Source organism: Mustela nigripes, chromosome 9, assembly GCF_022355385.1.
Source record: "Mustela nigripes isolate SB6536 chromosome 9, MUSNIG.SB6536, whole genome shotgun sequence".
NCBI lineage: Eukaryota > Metazoa > Chordata > Mammalia > Carnivora > Mustelidae > Mustela > Mustela nigripes.
In genome coordinates this window covers 20,387,662-20,407,742 of record NC_081565.1, presented here as the reverse complement: position 1 = coordinate 20,407,742, position 20,081 = coordinate 20,387,662, and the positions used below count along the sequence as shown (strand labels likewise).

Sequence of the window (20,081 nt, the reverse complement as noted above, 5' to 3'; positions counted from 1 at the left end):
GCCCTCCCGAATGCCTGTCCTCCACTGCAGCCCATCAGCAGGTGAATGTTTGCTGTGTTTTGTTGTTTTGTCTGGTTTTGAGCTCTGCTGAGAGCTGCTATTGGCAAGAGAAGGCAGGGCGTCAGGAAGTGGGTCAGCACGGATTCTTACCCCAAAGACCCAGTGGGCCCTGCTGTCCATGACGAGAGCAGGAACAAGACTGCTCACAGGTTCGATGGGGCACCCGGGTGGCTCAGTTGGTGAAGCGGCTGCCTTCGGCTCAGGTCGTGATCCCAGGGTCCTGGGATGGAGCCCCAGGTCAGGCTCCCTGCTCAGCAGAGACCCTGCTTCTCCCTCTCCCTCTACTTGTTGCTCTCTTTCTGTCAAAGAAATAAAATTTCTAAAAAAAAAAAAAAAAAGATTGCTCACAGGTTGGTCCCAGGGATGCCGGGAAGGAAAGGATTCTTACCTGAAGACGGGCGGTTTTCACAGGGCTCTGGGCACGTTAACAACATCTGAGGGTCTTAGCAAGCCTAGGGGCTTGCCTTGTTTTGAGGCTGAAGTCTTGCAGAGTTGCTCTAAAGAGAGAGGGAAAGTTGGTTTCTGTGAAGCCGGGAAGTGGTATCAGAATCCGATCACTTCTCCAAAACCCGGCAGAAAGAAATGGCCTTGTGGGTCTCCACAGCCTGCTGTATGAATTTCACACCAGAGAGGCCATGTGAGGAGGAAGGAGAGGTGTCCTGTGGTCCCCGCTGCTGACTGTGGCGAGGCCATGTGCAGGGATGGGCCGAGAGGATCACAGAATTCAAAGTTTTGCTTTGTTTTTAGGGTTGAGAAAAGTCAGCAGAGCCTGAGGGGGTTTCTTCTCCGGTGAGGGGACCTTCGGATTATGCGGACTTGGCTTGTCTCTTTTGAACTTTGAGGTCAGAGCAGTGACAGGCATTTAGTGGGCTGCCTTACGTTGCGCTTGTCAGGGCCCCAGACTCATGTAAATCTTCACATGTGAACCCCCCCACCCCGGAATCCAGAGTGGGTATCAGATCTGTTACTAGACACAATGAGGAATTGCATTTAAAACTGGCTGGGAGCTCACACACTAACCTGAACAGTAAGAGTAAACCATGGAGGGAAGTTGCACATTTTACTCCATTCTGTGACGGGCTCTTTTCAGTGCTAATCTATTTGCGTGATTCCAGAAAGAACAAAGGAGGGGTGCCAAGGGAGAATACAAAAATCTTACAGTTATCTTCAAACAATAAAAAGAAGTGGAGGGGTTGGGGAAGCATGCTGTTTTAAGCCCTGACCCATAAGTGGCCTTGTCGTAGGTCCGGCAGGTGAAGAAGCTGCTGGAAACGCTTAGTGTTGTCTTGGAGGTGAGAAGGTGCGTCACGTGGAAAAGGGTAGGAGCAGAGAACAGGATGTACTGAGCTGTTGCTTCCTTGACTGAGCAGAGGTAGGGAAGGGGACTGGAGCTCGGGGTCGCTTGCACACACCTTGAAGACCATGGACCTTGCAGAGCTCTTTGAACCCCCAGCATAGTGACCGTGCTGGGCCGGGGAATGTGGCCGGGAGCAAGAACTCTCGTTCTAAAGCGAGATGGGGGCAAGGAGACTTCTCCATGTGGAGCTTCTACAGACCCGAGAGTTTTGTGAAGTCATCTGTCATTTTCAGACACGTCAGATGAGTGAAGAGAGACGTGCCTGATGTCTCCCCATTCTCTCCATGGTGGCTGCCATCCTAGCCTGGGGTAGAAAGCCAGCGGTCACATCAGCCAAGAAATGGCAGGACCCTGTCACCTTCCTTATGTTGTTCCTGCAACACCTTCTATAATGTCCTTATTCGCCTTGTACAGATGAGGCGTCCGGGCTCAGGGGAATTACGCAGTATACGTGACAAAGCTAACAAGGCGTGGAACTGGACTTGGTTCTTGGATGTGTCTGGTTCCGATGTTAGAACCCTTCATCCCCACTCTGGGGCTCCCAGCAAGCCTTGCTCCATTGAGGTAGAGGTTCCGGCTATTGTGTGTGTAGATTAAACTAGTGGAGCTGGGGGAGAGAATGTAGACCTTCTCTCTGGGTCTTCATCTCTGTGTCTCTGAGCTCCTTCCAGTCATCAGGGAGGTGAGCTCATGGCTCCTCTATTTTCAGTGCGCCTGTCCTCTGCCAGGCTTGAGCACTCACTTCTTCCTCCTTACCGGCTCTTCTCTGAAATTTGTTTCTGTGTGTGTGTGTGTGTGTGTGTGTGTGTGTGTGTTTAAAGCATTCTTTCAGGGTACCAGTTCAGTAGCCTCTTATTGATCTTTAGCCCTGTCTCAGTGTTTTCTCAACTTTTTTTCATCTCTGACTCACGTAGAAAATGAAAATATTTGTATAGTAAACCTGGACAGACAGGACAGATTGCTTGAAATGAGGTGACCAGCTGGGGATCGATACTGTTTATTCACACAGCACCAGTGAGGAAGCTCTGCCCCACCTTTCCCTCAGCACACATGGCTGAGAAGACTACCATCTTGAACTGGTTTTGTCATTGGTCCTGAGACCTGTCCCATACAGCCAGAACCTTCTCTCTTCCCCCAAGCCTTGGGATCATGTCTGCCTTATATAATATTTAGGGACTTTATTAACCTACTGTCATCAAGGGAGCAGATAATGTGATAACTCCAGCCTAACTCCAAGAAAGAAATTTAGGTATTTATATTGTAGGGCCTAGAAATGCCTGGTACATGGCAGAGCTCATTTTTTAGATGAGTGTTGAACGAATTTGCTTCCCACCCTGCTCCCCAACACACAAAAATGCTTAAGCTCATCCCACATTACCCTTCTCCCATCACTCCAACAACCCATATTCTGTAATGGAAATTCTCATGAGAGAGAAGGGAGCCATTGTGGAAAATACAACCTTGTCTCTATTTAGAAATGTTGTCTTTTGAGGGCCCACCTGGTAGTTTCTTGTTGGTGTCTTATGATAAGCGATAGCCTAGCATTGAGTAATTCTATGTCAACATCCTTCAGACACAAGATACCACAACTCTAATGACACCTCGGTCAAAAAATTAAAACATTGAGCTGAGTGAAGCTGGATGTTCCTGGTCAGTGAACCGATTGTCACAAGGACACCATCCAGAAAGAGACAAAAGTGAGAAGAATGCCAGTCACCTTCCTCTTCATTAAGTTGGGAATCTTCAGCTGGTCTCTTCGGAAGGCTCATCCCAATTCCCACTTCCTCTTCATCTCTTCCTTTTAGCCCTTCCCCCTCTCCTCCTCCTAACCCCTAACCTCTCCTCCTTCTAATCCACGCGTTTCTGTGGCTCCGCCTACCCTGCCTTACTTCCTGCTTCTGTGCTCATCTTTCTGGGTCACCTCTGCTGATCCCTGTACTAACCCTACACATTTAGGCTTCTCCATGAATTCTAACCTTCAACCACCACCCCCAACCTCCTCTGTGATTTCCCCATATATTAAAAAATTTTGAATCATGGCAGAACACACATAAACAAAATTACCACCTTCACTGTTCTTCAGCTTACAGTTCAGTAGTGTTAAGTAAATCCACAGTGTTGTGCAATGGAGCTCCAAAACTCTTTTCATCTTGGGGAACTGAGACTGTAGCCGTGAAACACATCCCCATTTCCTCTCTCCCAGGCCCCTGGCAACCACTGTTGTGCTTTCTGTCTCTGTAGGTCTGACTACTACCTCTTAGAAGTAGAGTCATATAATATTTGTCTTTTGGTAACTGCCTTATTTCGCTTAGCCTGATGTCCTCAAGGTTCATCTGTGTTGTAGCTTGTGTCAGCATTTCCTTCCTCTTGAAGGCTGAATTACACCCCACCGTTGTATATACCCCTTTTTGTTTACCCGTCCATCCGTGGACAGACACTTGAGTCGCTTCTGCCTTTGTTGTCATTTTGTTGTTGTTGTCCTCATCACTGTTGGTAGCCATCTTAATGGATGTGCAGTGGTTCTCACTGGGGTTTTGAATTGCATTTCCCTAGTGATTGGTGACAGGGAGCACCTTTTCCTATGTCCACTGGCCATTCATAGATCTTCTCTGCATAAATGTCTATTCACATCCTTTACTTATATTAAATCAGGTTGCTGTTGAGTTGTCTCTGTCTCTTCTGTGGAGGGGGGGCTCCCCCTTCCCATGGCTGTAGCAGGCCCCTTTCTCTGGTCTGTGCACCCGCCCTTTATCCTGAGCCCTCCGATGTGCTGCTGCCCCTCTGGCCACCCAGACTACAGACTACAGAGGCTCCCCTCTGACTTCCTGTATCTTATTTATCACATGCAGCTTGTTGCCACATCTGTCAGGACTGTCTCCACCAGCCTGGCCTGATCTGTCCTCTACCTCATGCTGTTAGAGCCACCACCCCGGTTCCACGGTGCCCGGGTGATCTCATGCCAATATATTTTGGTTTTGACTCATCTCTGATCTCTGGTAAAATCTCAGGGTAAGGTAGCCCGGGTGAAGAGTGGTGGAAAGCTTGAATGAATGTATTTAATAGTATTTCATATTTGAGGGGGAAAAAAACTTTTTATATGACATGGAATGAAGTTCATAACATTTGTTCTTGACTGGGGTGTGCTGCGCACGTGGCAGATTATCTTTTCTGAGCAGCAATTTATAATATTGACGCTGATCGAAATGTTGAAATATTTGTGGAGCATTTAATCTATGCCAGACACTAAATATTTTATATGTAATATCTTGTTTAGCCTCATAACAACCTTAGGAGGTGGTTGGTGTTATCCAGAAATGGAAGCTGCGGCTGGAGAGGCCCCAGGTCACCCATCGAGGTGGTTGTAGATGTGGTATTTCAACTCTGGAAATCTGGCTCTAGAGCTTTCTGTATAGTTATAGGAAGCACAAGGCTTTTCTAATTTCCCAAAGGGGGGGCACATGTTAAGTGGAACTGAGAAAACCTGGACTCAGGAACCCAGGCTTCTCATCTCCTTACTGCCTCCCTCTGCCCCCCGCCATCTTGCCAGCCAGGGTTCTCTATCTGTCCTCCGTGGCCACTGTGGCCTGTGAGGATTCCTGAGGTGGGTCCAGATACAGCCTCTCCTCTCTCACTTGCATGTGCTGTCACTCCAGAGAGCCCTCCCCCTGTCGGTTGCCTCAGTGGTGTTTATTTTTTTTTAAAGATGTATTTATTTGAGAGCATAAGAGCACGTGTGCAAGAGCAGGGGGAGGGGCAGAAGGAGAGAGAGAACCTCAAGCAGACTCTCTGCTCAGCACGGAGCCCATCCAGGGCCCATCCAGCCCATCTCACAACCCTGAGATCACAACTTGAGCTGAAATCAAGAGTCCGCAGCCTGAGTGGTCTTTCTTCAGGAGGCGCGATCCCTCCTCCAAGCTGGACTCGCCCGCCCTCCAGCTCCCCTCCGCCGCATGCTTACCACCAGGCTCAGAGTGAGGCGAGAGTACCGGTACCCCCTCCCCAGAGCGTGCAGCCCTGCTCACTTCTTCCCAGCTAGACTGTCGGCAGCAGCCTGAGATAAGACCGGCCGCCGGACCCCGAAGCCCCGCGGTCTCTCTCTGTGCCAAGCACAGACTGCAGTGTGAAGATCATGGTTTACCGATGTTTCCCCAGTGGAGGCTCCGGCCATCATAAAATCCAGGGCTGTGGTTTTGACTCTTCATTTTTGTGGGTCCCCCAGAGTTCCCGTCTTCAGAACAGACCCAGGAGCTGGACCCTTTGGATCACAGGCCCTGGCCTTCCTCTTCTCCCTGGGCCTTGATGCAGTTCTCTTTTCAGAGCTTTGCTTTTCCTGCTGGCCACAGCGCTTTTGTTAAGCAAAAGGGAAGTTGCTCCAGGGAACTTGCACCCGGTGCTAAAAATGAGCAGCGGCTGGGAGAGGAGTAAGGGAGCTGGACGGTGTCTGCAGGGGAGTGAGGCCCAGAGACACCGGCTCGCTGGGCCTCCACGGAGGCTGGTTCCCTGCATGTTTGTGGGGAAGGCTCTGAGGGGCGAGGGCGGGGGCGGGTGGGGGCTTCACCGGTTCTTCAGTTTCCCCTGAGTTGGACAGCAGTGATGGGTGACTGTGGTCAGGACGTCAGAAGAAAAAGTCAGGTCCTCTTTCTTCTTCCAGAGGCTAGGTGCTTTGGAAAAGGCTTTTTTCCTCTTTGAAGGAAAGTTCCTTTTTTAAAAATTGCCCGGGATGCCTCCCTCTGGCTTTCTGTCCAGCTCCTCCTGCCTCACCCAATTTCAGACCCCGTGCCAGGCCTGTGACGCCCCAGCCCCAGGCTGCTCACTTCCCTTGCTCTGCATCCTGCAGCCGTCTGCATAGGACCTGGGGGGCCCTCGGCACTTCTGGAAGCCCCAAACGTGTCGGGCTCCCACAGCCTTGGCCCTCCCTTTATTGACTTCTCTGGGTCCTCCCCTTACCCATGAGGCCTGGGGAGAGAACTTCCCTGGTGGGTAGAGATTGACCCCTGATGGCAACCCATGGCTTGAAGCCATTTGTGATCATAGATGCTGGCACTCAGAACACTCAAGTCCTCATTTGTTGTCACGAAGCACCTGGCATGTGGGTGTTTGACCCGGTTTTAGGCTCGTCCACCCCTGGGGCACCTGCAGGGCCCTGTGGAGCTCTTGAGTGAGGAGAGGAGCCAGCTTTGTGCTCTGGGGACCCGGGTAAGCCATAAGGTCCTCTGACTGTGACAGAGTTCCATTTTTGAGAAAGTCTTCTAAACTTCTTTAGGAAAACCTTGAGGGGCAATTGGATGGGTTAGTTGGTAAAGCATCTGCCTTCGGCTCAGGTCATGATCTCAGGGTCCTGGGATCAAGCCCCATGTCAGACTCCTTGCTCAGCGGGGAGTCTGCTTCTCCCTCTGCCCAGTGCTCCCCCTGCTTCTTCTGCTCTCTCTCTCACTCTCTCTGTGTCAAATAAATAAAATCTTAAGAAGAAGAGAAAAACTTGAAATAGCCCACTGTATTTTTCTTCATCTTCGTATTTCAGATTCTTTTGACACACGTAAATGATTTTCCTTCCATTTCCTCAGAATTCCCTAACCTAAACTCATGATTTTTGATTATCTGCAACCTGGGGTTGCGTAAATCGGTCTCAAGTTGATTTGTGATGTGGGGTTCAGAGGAAGAAGTGGGCTGATAGTCTTATGTGTGTAGTTAATTGTGTGATTAATGATGGTAGCTGTTATCAGATGTCACAGGTGATGGAGTAGTTCCTGTGATGTGGGGAAACCTTTTCTGGTTTCACTTATCGGACTGAGGAGAACGGCAGGGGCACTGCCAAATGCTACTGTATGTTTGCAGAATTTACACACATTTTTACATACAGATGGGGAAAAAGGAGGAACCAAACGTCTATGACTCTGAAGTGCAGGGTTTCCTCTCCCTGTTTGTAAATAGGGGGGTGTTTCCCCCATGAGTCTCCGTTGTGCTTGGGTGGGTTTGGAGAGTTGGGTCAGGATAGCACTTTTAGTCCTGAAAACCCAAGGCCCTTCCTTCAGTTAAATGCCTCCCCCCCCCCCCCCCCCCGTGGAGGGGCTGTGTTCACAGCGTTGCATGTAGGGATTTGGCCTTTCACAAGGGAGCTTGAGGAATGGGGTCGCCAGTTCCACATCCTGAGTCCCCCTTTCCACTTTCCCCTCCCAGGTGCCTGCGGACGTTGAGAAATGTCAGGACCGGATGGAGTGTTTCAATGCAGACCTGAAAGCCGACATGGAGAGATGGCAGAACAACAAGAGGCAGGACTTCCGGCAGCTGCTCATGGGAATGGCAGACAAGAACATCCAGTATTATGAGAAGGTACGGAGCGTGCCGGCAAGACCCCAGGCCTCCCGTGGAGGAAGCCCTCGGAGTAGCCGGAGCCTTTTGCGAGGGCCAGCCAGCCCCACCTGCTTCCCTGATTTTGTGTGTCTGGTCTTAGTGACCACCCGCTCACTGTGCAGGTCACGTTGCGGGGGAGGCTGCCCCCACTGTGCAAGTTGGGGTGCTGGGTTTGGAGCAGAGCCCCTCCCCTTCCCGTGGCACTTGTGGAAGCGGCACTTTTCTCTGCTGTGCCCTTTGGGCCTGGCGGCCAGCTGCTTCCCAGACTCCGAGACTTGCCTGTGGGCTTGTTCCAGGTAAGGAGGCTTTGAGGTAACCCCAGGCTGCTGTCTGGTTCTATATACAGGGGTTCCTCACTCTCGTAGTGCCATAGAATAGTATTATCAAAATACTGTTCAGTTGTTTTTAAGACTTCAAAATACTATTTATAAATAGCTTCCCCCAAAGTATGTAGGATTAGAAGGGAAAACTTTAAAAACAGGGTTTTTTTTCCAGAATCCCTTTGATTGGTAGAGTTGTACCCCTGCCTTGTCTTTCTGTCTCTCTCTCTCATACACACACACACACACACACACACACACATATGCACACACAACCCACGGAGGGCACTCATCAAACTCCAGCAAAGTCTCCTCAATCAGGTTTTGCTCCTGGCCTAGCTAAACCCAGATCGTTTCCGCTGAGAAATCCTAAGATTCCTTGAAAACCTAAAGTGAGAGATGAAACATGGCCCAGTCACAATTCCATAAGTATCTGTAGACGTGAAACCATGTGGGGTAAACATTAACTCAGCTAGTCCCACTGCAATTCCAGAAACACGTCCTCATCCCAGGCTAGAAGAATCCGTATCTTCTGAAGGCTTCGTGTCTACATTTTTCTTTGGAGGAGAACTAGGGAGAACAGCCACAGAATAGCCATAGTGGCCAGGCCTTTGGAAGGACTGTTTGAGAGGGAGAGGGGAAGGTGCCGGTCTCTGTTCCCTAGGACCATTTCTGTAGAGCCCCTGCTGTGTCTGCTGACCCTAAGCTAGATGCTGTGCATATGTCACCTCCTTAAATTTAACCCCCTCCCATATGTTGTGAAGAAGGTTTTCTGACTCTCCATATGAAGCTGAAGAAACAGAGGCTCAGTAAGTTTTTAAGACTGCCCCAGGTGACACAGCTTGAGTGACTGAACTAGGGTCAGACTGGGTTCTGCTGAGGCCACAAGTCTGAAAGCTCCCACTCACACACATTGTTGGTATGGTAGTCAGGGGACGTGCATCTTTGGGACCAGTCATGACTCCCCCAAAGATAGAGAGATCCCTCCGTGCAAAGCCAAGGCTTCATTCCTCCACTGGCTGTGCCTTAAGCAGGGCGGCTCTCTGTGTCTCCCTCTTCCCTGTAAAACAGATTGTGGAGACACAGTGAAACGATGCATCCCCGAGTCCCTAGACCGTACGTGCCACTCGGTAGATAGTCCGTAAGTGGTACTACCTTCCCGGATCCCCTCCCCTTCCCTCCCACTGCACGGAAGCCCACGTGCTGGCATGTGTCCATCGCTCCTCCCCATGACTGATCCCAGCACTCCCAAGGCCCCGGCCCCAGAACTCAAACCCAGAGCTTATGTCTTCCCAGATACCACGAATAGGGGCCTTGTCTCAGGGCTGCCACATACATTGAACATTACCTGCTGTGTCCCTGCCGTGTACCAGGGCCTGGGGATAGGCTGCTAAACAAAACAGCAGGCCTCCTGCCATTAAGGAGCCCTCTGCACAGTGGCAGATACACGTTAACCCAGAAATCCTGTCCCTTCAGAGTAAGATTCATGCTCTAGAGGGAAAGCACGGGAAACCTGGGGCGAAAATACTAGGGGCACAGTTCAGGTCAGGGATGGAAGGAGGCGAGTGGAGTGGGAGGGAGGGCCAATCCGAGGAAACAGCGTTTAACCTGGGTCCCAGAGACAAAGGCTTGGAGAAAAAGTATCCCAGGCCAAGGGAACACATATGCAAGGGTCTTGGGGTGGGAGGAAGTTTGAGCATTTGAAGACTGGAAAGAAATCTGACGTGGCCTTGGTTCCACTGACATAGAAGGGCCTTTCTAGATCTGAGATGATGGCCTAGGGACAGAGCAGGGCCCAGGGTGCCATGGACCCTGCATGGGGTCTCTCGGTGCAAGCATGCTCCTTTGTTGTGGAGGGCAGGGTCCAAGCCCACGTGGTGGGATGGAAGGGGGTGTGGAGCAGTTTCACCACCCTGCTCCCCAGCTTGACCAAAGAATGCCTCTCCCTCCTGCCTGCTCAGAGCTCCTCCACAGATGACTCACTGCAAACGCCTGCTTCACCCTGAGCTGCTAGGAAGGCCTTGTGTGATTCTTCTGGTCTGCCCTTCATGCAAGAGATGGCTTGAAGGGAGGACCATTTCACTGAGGAGGGCACTCCTAGAGGAGGGTGCTCCTAGAGGACAATGTCCATCTCTAAGTTCAGGGCATACAGACACTGGCCTTTCACAAGGATCTGGAATGAAGGGGGATTGGGGTAGGGAAAAGAATGTATTTTTTTTGCGACTTACCAGCTCTGTCACTTTATAGCTACGTATCTTAGGCAAGTTATATAACCTCTCTGGGTCTCATTCTCTCCATCTATGAAGTGTCTGTGTGTATAAGTAATATTTCTACTTCATAGAATTGTTAGGACCAGCAGTAGTGAATGTAAAACACATCATGGCATTTGGACCCAATGAAACTCAATGAATAGAGGTCCCCCCCCCCCCCCCGTCAGCTGCCATTTTCCCTTTTGGGATCCAGGAGTGGCCCATACAATCAAAACAGATCAGTAAGGAGTGGGGTTCCCACCCCCTCTGAGTCAGGGGGCTGGGCTGTGCCCATATGATTTGCGTCCTCCGCAAGTCAGTGCTGCCCACACCTGGAGCAATGTCTTCAACCTGGCCGAGGACGGCAGGCCACATGGAAGACTTGGAGCCATTACCTTTTCTGCTTTTGGAAGGAAAAGACTGTCTTCCAGTGAGAACATTTCTGCTCACCAGCCGTGAGCTCTAGGGACACTGCACATAGGCTGTCTTCCGTAGAGATGGGGATGTCGTATTCAAAGCAGACACCTATCACCTGCCCCAGTTTCTAATAGCAATGGATAGTACGTGTAGACGTCGGACATGGCATACGTACGTTCCTTAGCCAGTACTGAAGGCAGAGGAACCTGGTAAGATGAACAGAGAATAAAGTGCCTGGTCCTGACGGCTGGTGCTGATACGGTGTCTGTGTGTGTTGTCATTGCAGTGCCTCACGGCATGGGAGTCGATCATTCCACTACTGCAGGAGAAGCAAGAGGCCAAGTAAGTTCCCTCCTGGGACAGAGACTCTTCAACCTACACAGGGCATGGCGTCCCGGAACGCCCCTGTCGTGCCAGAGGCCCGGCACTGAGAAAACAGCCACAGAAGCATCTCTCCTTTGTGTATTTCTTCCCCTGCCCGCCTCTCCCCGTTCGTCCACCGCTGGTTTTCCATTAGTATTTATTCCTTGGTGGAGTCCACAGGGCTGGCGTCATCCCTCAGCAGAAGAAGCTTACCTCCGTGGCTCAAAGGAGCCGACAAAATGGAACAGCTGAGAAGACGTACAGCCGGCCGGCCTGGCTGACATTCCGACATCTCATCATGGAGGCTCCTGTCTGGGGGCCCTGCAGTGTTGCCTGTGCTGGGAGAGAGCCCAGCTCTTGCTTTTTGAGGACATGAGGAGGGCGTGAACAGAAGGCAGCCCCTGTGTTCTGTGGACACAGGGTGACTCCAGGATGGACCCTGTGGGCTACTGACTCATCACAGCTGAGGCGGAAGCATTGGCAGCTCCGTGGAAAGCCCTTCCCTAATGGACCGTGGCCTGTAGCGCGAGCGTGGCCCGCCAGCCACTCGTGATGAACGACAGCCGTTTTGTGGCTCCCGGGTCCCTCAGGACGGTCTCCGTCAGTGTCCGCGCACGTCTGTGCTGGAGTGAGCAAGCTGGCTTCCTTGGCCTTGCACACCACCTCGGGAAGCCGAGGGGGGCCGTGCTCCCCAGACTTGTTTCTCGCACCAGAATGCAGTCGATCGGAAACTTGGTTTTGTGTAAGATGGGAAAAAAAAAAAAAAGGTGCATTTTTCTCTGTGAAGTTCTTCGATGTTGTTTTTTGGCTTGTAAAACGCCGTCAGAGTAGAGATTAGGCCCGTCATGGGGAATCCGTGTGGCCGGAAGTCTGAGCAGCTCCCCAGGAGCGGGGATTGGCAGGGTTGCAGCAGGCCTCATTCTCACACCTGCCCCGTGCCGTCTGCCTTCACCTCACCCGAAAGTCGCCATTTAGTGTTCCCTGCCGCGTCCACTGAATGTTTGCGCAGACTTTCGCTGAGAGGCCGTCAGCGCTGTCGTGACACGGTCAAGATTTTGTAAACTCAACGTGAATGTTCTACATGAAGTGCTTTAACCCTTGATGATGTCCCCGGTCAGGAGTGGAAGTCCGTAACCGCATGGGGCTTGGAGAGGACTAGCGTAACAGAGATGTCTTTGCTTCTAGATAAGCTAGACTCTCCTCCGTTCGAGGAGCCAAGCTCCTGGCGACCTCCGGCGGCATCTCCCATCTTCACTTCACACTACAACCAGAGGATCTGTCTTCTAATTCATTTTGTTTCCTCCTGAAATGAAGCTACCTAGGTTCCATTGTGTTCTGTGGCTCAGCCCCTCCAAAAGTCTAAGTATGAGCCTCATAGAGGCAAGCTGTGTGGAGACATTGGTACAGACGCTGGCTAACCTGCAGATCCGGAGCTCTGTGCAGCATGTGCTCAGTGCTCTGTCCCGCGTCCACCTGCCGCGTTGACCTTGGACAGCTGACTTAGTGACATCAGCTGTCCGGCAGAAGGATGGCACAGAACCATTCAGTTCTGTTTCATCGTGTTCAAATAAGTCACAGTTTAAAATGAGAAGTCTCATATCATTTGGTACTTGCCTGCGCTGTCAGACCCACTCGTGGCATCCCCAAAAGCCTGCAGTGCGGATTTTCAGTTTGGTACAGTTAGAAATGATCCCTTGAAGCAGAACGGTAAGGACGGGCTCTCTACCCAGAGTGGCGAGTCAGTGTTTCACACTACCTCTACACCATCACGTTAGTGCAGGTCTGGATGTCTGGGTCCAGCCTGACACTTTGCTGGTAGAATAGGGTTGTGTATCTAATAAAGGGTCGAGGGTCCTCTCTTGCTATTTCATGGAAGGCACTAGACTGACCTTAGCAGCAAGTGCTCATCTGCAGGAATGTGCCAGGCCTTGCCTTGTGGAATGTGTGCTTTAAAAATGTTGTCCAGCATAACGAGTGCTTGGAAAGACCAAGGGAAAGAGTTACCGGAAGACCAGAACCTCACCTGCCGCTTAGTTGCCAAAGCCCGGGAGCATTCCTGTGTAAAGGTTAGTTGGGAAGGAAGGCAGCCATTCAAAAAAGTCGTTGGGTTCCTCGCTGGGATGCACGGAAAAGGAGTGGGGGAAACACAGTCATTCCTTACCCCACTGGAGGCAGAAGACGAGCTCAGGGGGGAAGCAGGCATCCTGGGATTTGTCTTTCTCTCTTCCTGCCCCTTACGATGTTTCTGTGCTTTAAGACACCAGGGAGAGCAGGAGCATTGACAGCAGAGCTGGGAGAACCAGGGCACAGTACAGACTTCCCTGCAGAGACACTTGTTCCCCAAGAAGGAACCCTCGCCCCTTCCTCTTCAGGCTGCCGTCACATGAGGTGAGGAGGCTGGCCTAGACAGAAGGCACGGTGGGCAGTGAGGGAGGCTCCCTCAGCCCCCGAGGGTCACCGGTCCGGGCCATTTGCCCCTTCCTCCTGGTGGGCACAAAGGTGATTCCCTGTGAGAAGTGACTCAGAGATTTCCGTGCCAAAGACTGCCTCCTGGAGGCTTCCTCACCCCATCCTGCATGGCTCCACAGTCGTGGGGCAGAGCTCACTGCCTCCTCTCTCAGATTTCTGTTCAGGGGGCTTTTGCTCGAGGACACGCTTGACCTCAGGCAGACAGACTGGGACAGGTTTTGAATCTTGAGCACATGGCCACAGAATGGAAAGTGATCCCTGTCCACTGTCCCCCGTATGTGGGAAGTGAAAGGTGCGTTCATCCAGGTTAAAAATCCAGGCTCAGGCAGAAGAGAGAATTCCCAGACACTGAGCAGGTGTTGGAGAGGCAGGTGTTGAAGCCGGCAAGTGTGCTTCGTGGCAGGCGTGGATCCTGGCCGCCTTCTCCTGTGCTGGATCCACAAGAAGATTCTAGGCTACTCTGCCCAAAGCAAAGAACCATGGTTCTTCCCGAATGAGGAGGGAACATGTTACACAGCCACGTTTGGGGTTGGGTTTTGTCCTCTAAGACTTAGTTATGATTCCCGATGACCTCAGTTAAGTGCAATTATGGAAAGGATTGGCTCGTATCACTGTGCCGCTCATTGAACTCCCCAGACACCTGTCTTTAGGTGAGTAACAGTAACAGATCCAACTCCAGGGGTTCGTGGTGAATGTCATGGAACTTTGTCTTCCTGCCAGATGTCAGCCACAACTGGAGTGTGTGTGCTGCGTGTTGTGGAATTGTTTTGTCAGTCACCTTCCTCGCGAGGTCTTTAAATACTCTCGCGAGGCCACCTTTGTGTTGAAATGGTAGAAAGTCCTCCTTGAGAAGAGGGTGTGGTGGCTGGGTGGGCATATGGAAGTGGGGTTTCTCTCTTGGGACGGCCGGTATCAGCCCAGGATACATCCAGAGTCTGAGGGCCTGGGCCCTGCTGTCCACAGCACTGAAATCTGGGCCCTGGCTTTGTTCTGAAACCATTCATTGGAATGAGAGTAGTCCTTCTTTAGACTCTGTCCCAAGAGAGGGCTAGAGAGTGGGACCCACCACAGCCCCCCAGGTTCATATTAGCCTCGTGTCTGTGGGTCTCCGAATAGGTTAGAACTGGATTCTCCTTTGGCTGCCCTAAAGAACGCCTCTGCTCAGAAGGTGGGCCACCTCTGGTCAGGGCCCGGCATAGCAGGCCTGCCACCTGCCTTCCCAGACGCCTGCTTGAAAGGCCCGTGGAAGCTGGGCAGTCTTCTAAGGCTGGAGTAACACTTGCTTTGGTGATCCCCGCTTACAGGATGTTTTGGGAATTTGGGTTTGCCTTCTCACTTTCAGGAGTTCTCAAGATGGTGACAGATTGGACAGGCCCTCTTGTGTTTTCTCCATTCAGATGACAGGTGGCATTTGTCCATAGATCTGAGGAAAATGTCATCCCCTGCACCCGACGGACCTATAGAGCTGGGTGTGTTGGAGTTGTTTTCCGCTTCCTCGTGGTTTTTCGATTTAGCAAATAAACCAAAAACCTGATTCTTTTCATCAGTTCACCCATTAGGTGGTTAGCTTTCTGTTTTAAGGATGGTCTCCCTCCAGCTGCCCAGATGAGGATGTGTGCAGGGCTGTCCGCATTAGAAAAGGCGGAGGACAGCCTGTTGTCGCAGGGAGTTTGACTATTGTCCCTTAATCATGTGTGTTTGAAATGCATTCTGGATATGACTGTCTAACCCTTTCTGTGTGGCAGCAAAAATAAGTCATCTGGGTAGTTTTTATTACTCTAGGTAGCCTGTAAGTGCATGCTTTGGAAAAAATAACTTTAAGAAAGCCAATAAGGTATTTGAGTCAGAAACATTCTTTGTAGTTAGCACTGGAAAATCAACAAACCCAGACTTTTAAAAATGCCACAGACTGTTGAAAGCCTAACTCTGCTTTTTGAGAATGATCAACACCTTTTCATATGCCTTATTCTTCAACTCATGTGTTTTAGATTCTGGGTACAAGGAGTTTTTAGACACATAATTGGTTGTTGAGCTTAATACTAAAGGCCTAACATAGCCCATCCTCAGCCCTCCTTAAGAAGAAAGAGGTTCGTGAATAGGGCTGCCTTTTGGGAAGAGAAAGCTAAGTGTTGCTATTGCCAAATGATATTTTTGATAATGTAAGGAAACACAGGGACCACTAAACCATTTTGTTTGTTTGTTTGTTTGTTTTAAAGTGTGAAAGATGAACTCAGTGCCTTTTGGCACCCTCTTGATTGTAGAGAATATATGGTATCTGGCATCGACAAATCACAGAGACACAAAGAACTCTAGATTGTGACAGTATTAATGGTTTACCCGGATTCTGCAGAACAGCTTTTAAAAAGATAACCAGGAAACCAGTGGGTAGGGGTGGGGGGAGGGCCTCAGATCAGTGTGTTTTAGATAGAAATTCTCCACAGGTTGAAATGCCAAAAACCTAAGCCCTACTGTGTCGCCTCATGTACGTTAGTCCGTTTCTGCAGAGCTTTCCCCATGAACGCCGGTGACTGAGTATTACACACACACATACTCTCCCCCCGACTGTGCCACCTCTCTCCCCAGGTGATCCCGGGCTCCCTGTGGGCCAGGTCAAAGCAGGTGACACCCGTCCACACCTCTGCTCGACAGGTGGTTCACAGTCTCAGACCAGCCCTGCAGTCACAGTGGTACTGGAAGGATGAAAAGGGGATGGCTGTTTCCCCAGTGTGGAAGCAGGGGGGCAGAGGAGGTTGCAAACAAAAGGTGGTTTGGTGTGATCCAAGGACACGTGTGTCAGCTGGGCTTTCGTGGAACAACAAACCAGCAGCTCTTCACAGTCAGCACCATTCACCGGGACACTCCTGAGGTTTTGGTCCTGTCCAGTAGACGCCCTGTCCACTGTACGTCCGTGTGCTTGATCCCCTTGGTGTCTGTGCATTGGGAATGCATTGAGAGCTGATGTCCACCTGATATCTTCCCACACAATAAACTGCCAGCAAACTTTCTAACTTGTATTTTAACTGTTGAAAAAGAAATTCAAAACTTTTACTTATTAGGTCATGTCCAAAGGATGGACTGTATTTCTTATTTTTAGAAATCATTCTTTACATTTAAAAATTTAACAGAACCCCCCCACCCCGAGGTATTGATAAAGTCCTCTGTATAAATGTTTTTCTCTTCTCTCCATGCTGCCAATAAGCCAAATCAAAAGCTGTGAAAAAAAAAAAAAAGTGCTCAAGAATGTGTGTAGATGAGAAAGTGATTTATTTCCAGGTCAAAGTCTCTGTTTCGTGAAGCTACCAAACTTTAAAAAGAATGTCACCTTTTTTTTTTCCCTTTGTTATGGAACCCAGAGATTGTAAAAAGAAAAATAAAGTTTTTGTTGCATTTTTGATGCTGGCACGAGGTTTTTGTCCACTTTTTTCATATATCTGTGTATAAAAAATTCTGTCCATTGTTTACTATGAAATTAGTATTACATTTTGAGGTAAACAAAAGAATTTGTATTGCTTGATAAACTATTAGGTTGTAAATTTAAGAGGTTTCTTTTCCTCAATTAACTTAAAGTAATGGACCAATAAACCTATGAAAGATGCTTTCTTTACCTTGAGTCCTGTTGTCATTCGCACCACTTTGTACACCAGGAAAACATGTGTGCCTTGTATTATGTTTTCTTATTTTCTCTACAGAGATAAGGAGTGTGCCTGCAGGAATCAGGATATGCAGAGCTACAGGAAAAATATGTAATTGAACTATTTTAATTCTTCTTCACATCCCTATAGACTTATCCTCAGTTTACCTTCTCCTGCATCTTACAGCTTGGGGAGATGACGAAACTACCTGCTATCTGTGTGTAACCATGGTGATTGACGGGCAGGCAGGCAGGGCTGGCTCAATCCCATGACTGAGTTCATGACCTGAGCTGAAATCAAGAGTCACACTTTTAACCAACTGAGCCACCCAGGCACCCCTGCCATGATGGTTCTTAGTTTGTTTTTTTAAATCTGTAAGGCAAGAAGAATCATCTGTGGTTCGTTAGAGTGTTAGTGTGTTTCAAAGAGAGACCAGAATCCTCAGTCCATCTTATACCTAATGACCGCAGCCCACCAGAAATGGACTTAAACTGACAATACAAGACTGCAGTCATACCAAAATGAGGCGGCAAGGTGGGGTAAGAGAGGTTTGGGATCATATCTCAGATCTCTCTGAATGTTAGTATTTTGGTCTTTGAAATGAAGACCTGCTTTCCCAGAAGAGTTGCCGATAGGACTAGCAATAAAGTCTGCAAAGCACCTAAGTATCTGCTAGCACTTACTATTTGACAGCTCTTATGGGAAAACTCTTCTATTATTTGTATAAGTATGGCCAACTTAAATATCTAGTAGTCCCATAATAATCATTCCCATTTGCTTTGTTAGTTGAAAATTAAAGGGGGGGTGTATTTCTTGTAATTGCTTTAAGAAATTGCTGGAGATAGTATGCTGGAGGACTGTGGTCAGGCTGAAGCCTTAGGGAATAGGTGGGAATAGGTCATAAAAGTGGCAAGAGGTGATAGGAATAGAGATGGATTTAAGAGATTTCTGTGGCGAGGGAAGGGGCTCAGAGATGATGTGGTTTCCAGCCTGGGAGCTGGGAGGTGATGCCATTCACTGACAGATGAAAACAATCAGGAGAAAAATATAAAGGTTGGAGTGAACTCAGATGGTGGAGAGGGAGAAGAATTTGGTTTGGACTTTTGTTTAAGGAAATTTAAGTGGAGGTGTTGGCCAGTTGTTGGAAGGAACATTCTGGTATCCCTGGGAGTAGACTAGGTTACTTGGGGAGAGTACGAAGGGCAGGGCTTTCTGGGCCTCAGGAATTAAGGATGCAGGGAGAGGAGGAGGAGGGCAAGGGTGAAGTTCTTAAGGAGAAAATGGCCCAAAGATAAGAATAAGCTCATAAGCTTGAGGACTTGTGAAAAACACCAGTTGTTGGACCCTACCTCTACCTCTAGAGTTTGGTTTGGGTAGAGCCCAAGAATTTGTATCTCTAACAGGTTCCTTAGGGGTGTTAATGCTGCTGGTCCAGAAGCAACACTTTGAGAACATCAAAGGGGTTAGAATATCCTTTAGAGGAATTGGTGACCTGGGGCAAATGTCCAAAAACTGCTGTGTTGGTAACAGGTGGGTGGGGCTGAAAAGGAGCCAGTGCTGGGTTTGGAGAGCCCAGCTCTGGTTAAAGCCACAAGATACCGAATGGGAGAAGATATTCGCAAATAACACTACAGACCAAGGGGTGATATCCAAGATCTATAAAGAACTTCTCAAGTTCAGCACCCAAAACAACAGATAACCCAGTCAAAAAATGGGCAGAAGACATGAACAGACACTCCTCCAATGAAGACATAGAAATGGCTAGCAGACACATGAAAAAGTGATCATCATTAGCCATCAGGGAAATTCAAATCAAAAGCACATTGAGATGCCACCTTATTCCAGTTACAATGGTCAGAATTAACAAGGCAGGAAACAACAAATGTTGGAGAGGATGTGGTGAAAGAGGAACTCTCTAATGCTGTTGGTGGGAATGCAAGTTGGTGCAACCACTTTGGAAAACAGTGTGGAGATTCCTGAAAAAAGAATTAAAAATAGAGCTACCCTATGACCCTGCAATTGCACTACTGGGTATTTACCCCAAAGATGCAGATGTAGTGAAAAGAAGGGCCATATGTATCCTAGTGTTCATAGCAGCAATGTACACAATAGCCAAACTGTGGAAAGGGCCGAGATGCCCTTCAACAGATGAGTAGATAAAGAAGATAAGGTATATATACACAATGGAATATTACTCCACCATCAGAAAGGATGAATACCCAATTTTTTATCAACGTGGACAAGACTGGAAGAGATTATGCTGAGTGAAATAAGTCAAGCAGAGAAAGTCAATTATGATATGGTTTCACTTACTTGTGGAGCATAAGGAGTAACATGGAGGACATTAGGAGAAGGAAAGGGAAAGTGAAGGGGGGGGGGGAATGAATCATGTGAGACTGTGGACTCCAAGAAACAAACTGAGGATTTTCAAGAGGAGGGGGTGGGGGGAATGAATGAGCCCAGTGATGGGTATTAAGGAGGGCATGTATTGCAGGGAGCACTGGGTGTTCTACACAAACAGTGAATCATGGAACACTGCATCAAAAACTAACGAGGTATTGTATGGTGACTCACATAACACAATAAAAATTTTAAAATAAAAGCCACGAGCTCACAGCAAGGATGAGTGTGGGCACGTAAAGAAATGTTTCTGGATGTTGCAAGCCAGTTTTTCAGGAGCAGGAATGGAGCAGCCAACAATGAGATTCATCCAGGTTGGGGAGCCAGTCAAGCTGGGACACGAGGGAAGGAGTCCAGGGCAAGGAGCATGACTGTGAGAGTTTAGAGAGGTGAGCGTGGCCTTGAAGTCCTCTTCCCATCCCCCCCTCCTCCATCCATGTTGCCTGTCTCAGTGAGAGGCTCT

General features: G+C 49.3%; 1 protein-coding gene across 2 annotated transcripts in view; it reads left to right on the top strand.

Moving 5' to 3' along the window:
* The window catches only part of SNX30 (sorting nexin family member 30), a 107,678-nt gene extending 90,488 nt beyond the window's left edge, over nucleotides 1-17,190 (top strand). For both annotated transcript variants that reach the window (XM_059411039.1, XM_059411040.1), the window contains exons 8-9: nucleotides 7,595-7,747; nucleotides 11,041-17,190. In XM_059411039.1, coding sequence (XP_059267022.1) covers nucleotides 7,595-7,747; nucleotides 11,041-11,100 — 213 coding nt within the window. In that variant the 3' untranslated portion in view covers nucleotides 11,101-17,190. The remainder of the gene's footprint in view (nucleotides 1-7,594; nucleotides 7,748-11,040) is intronic.
* The last annotated feature ends 2,891 nt before the right edge of the window (nucleotides 17,191-20,081 follow it).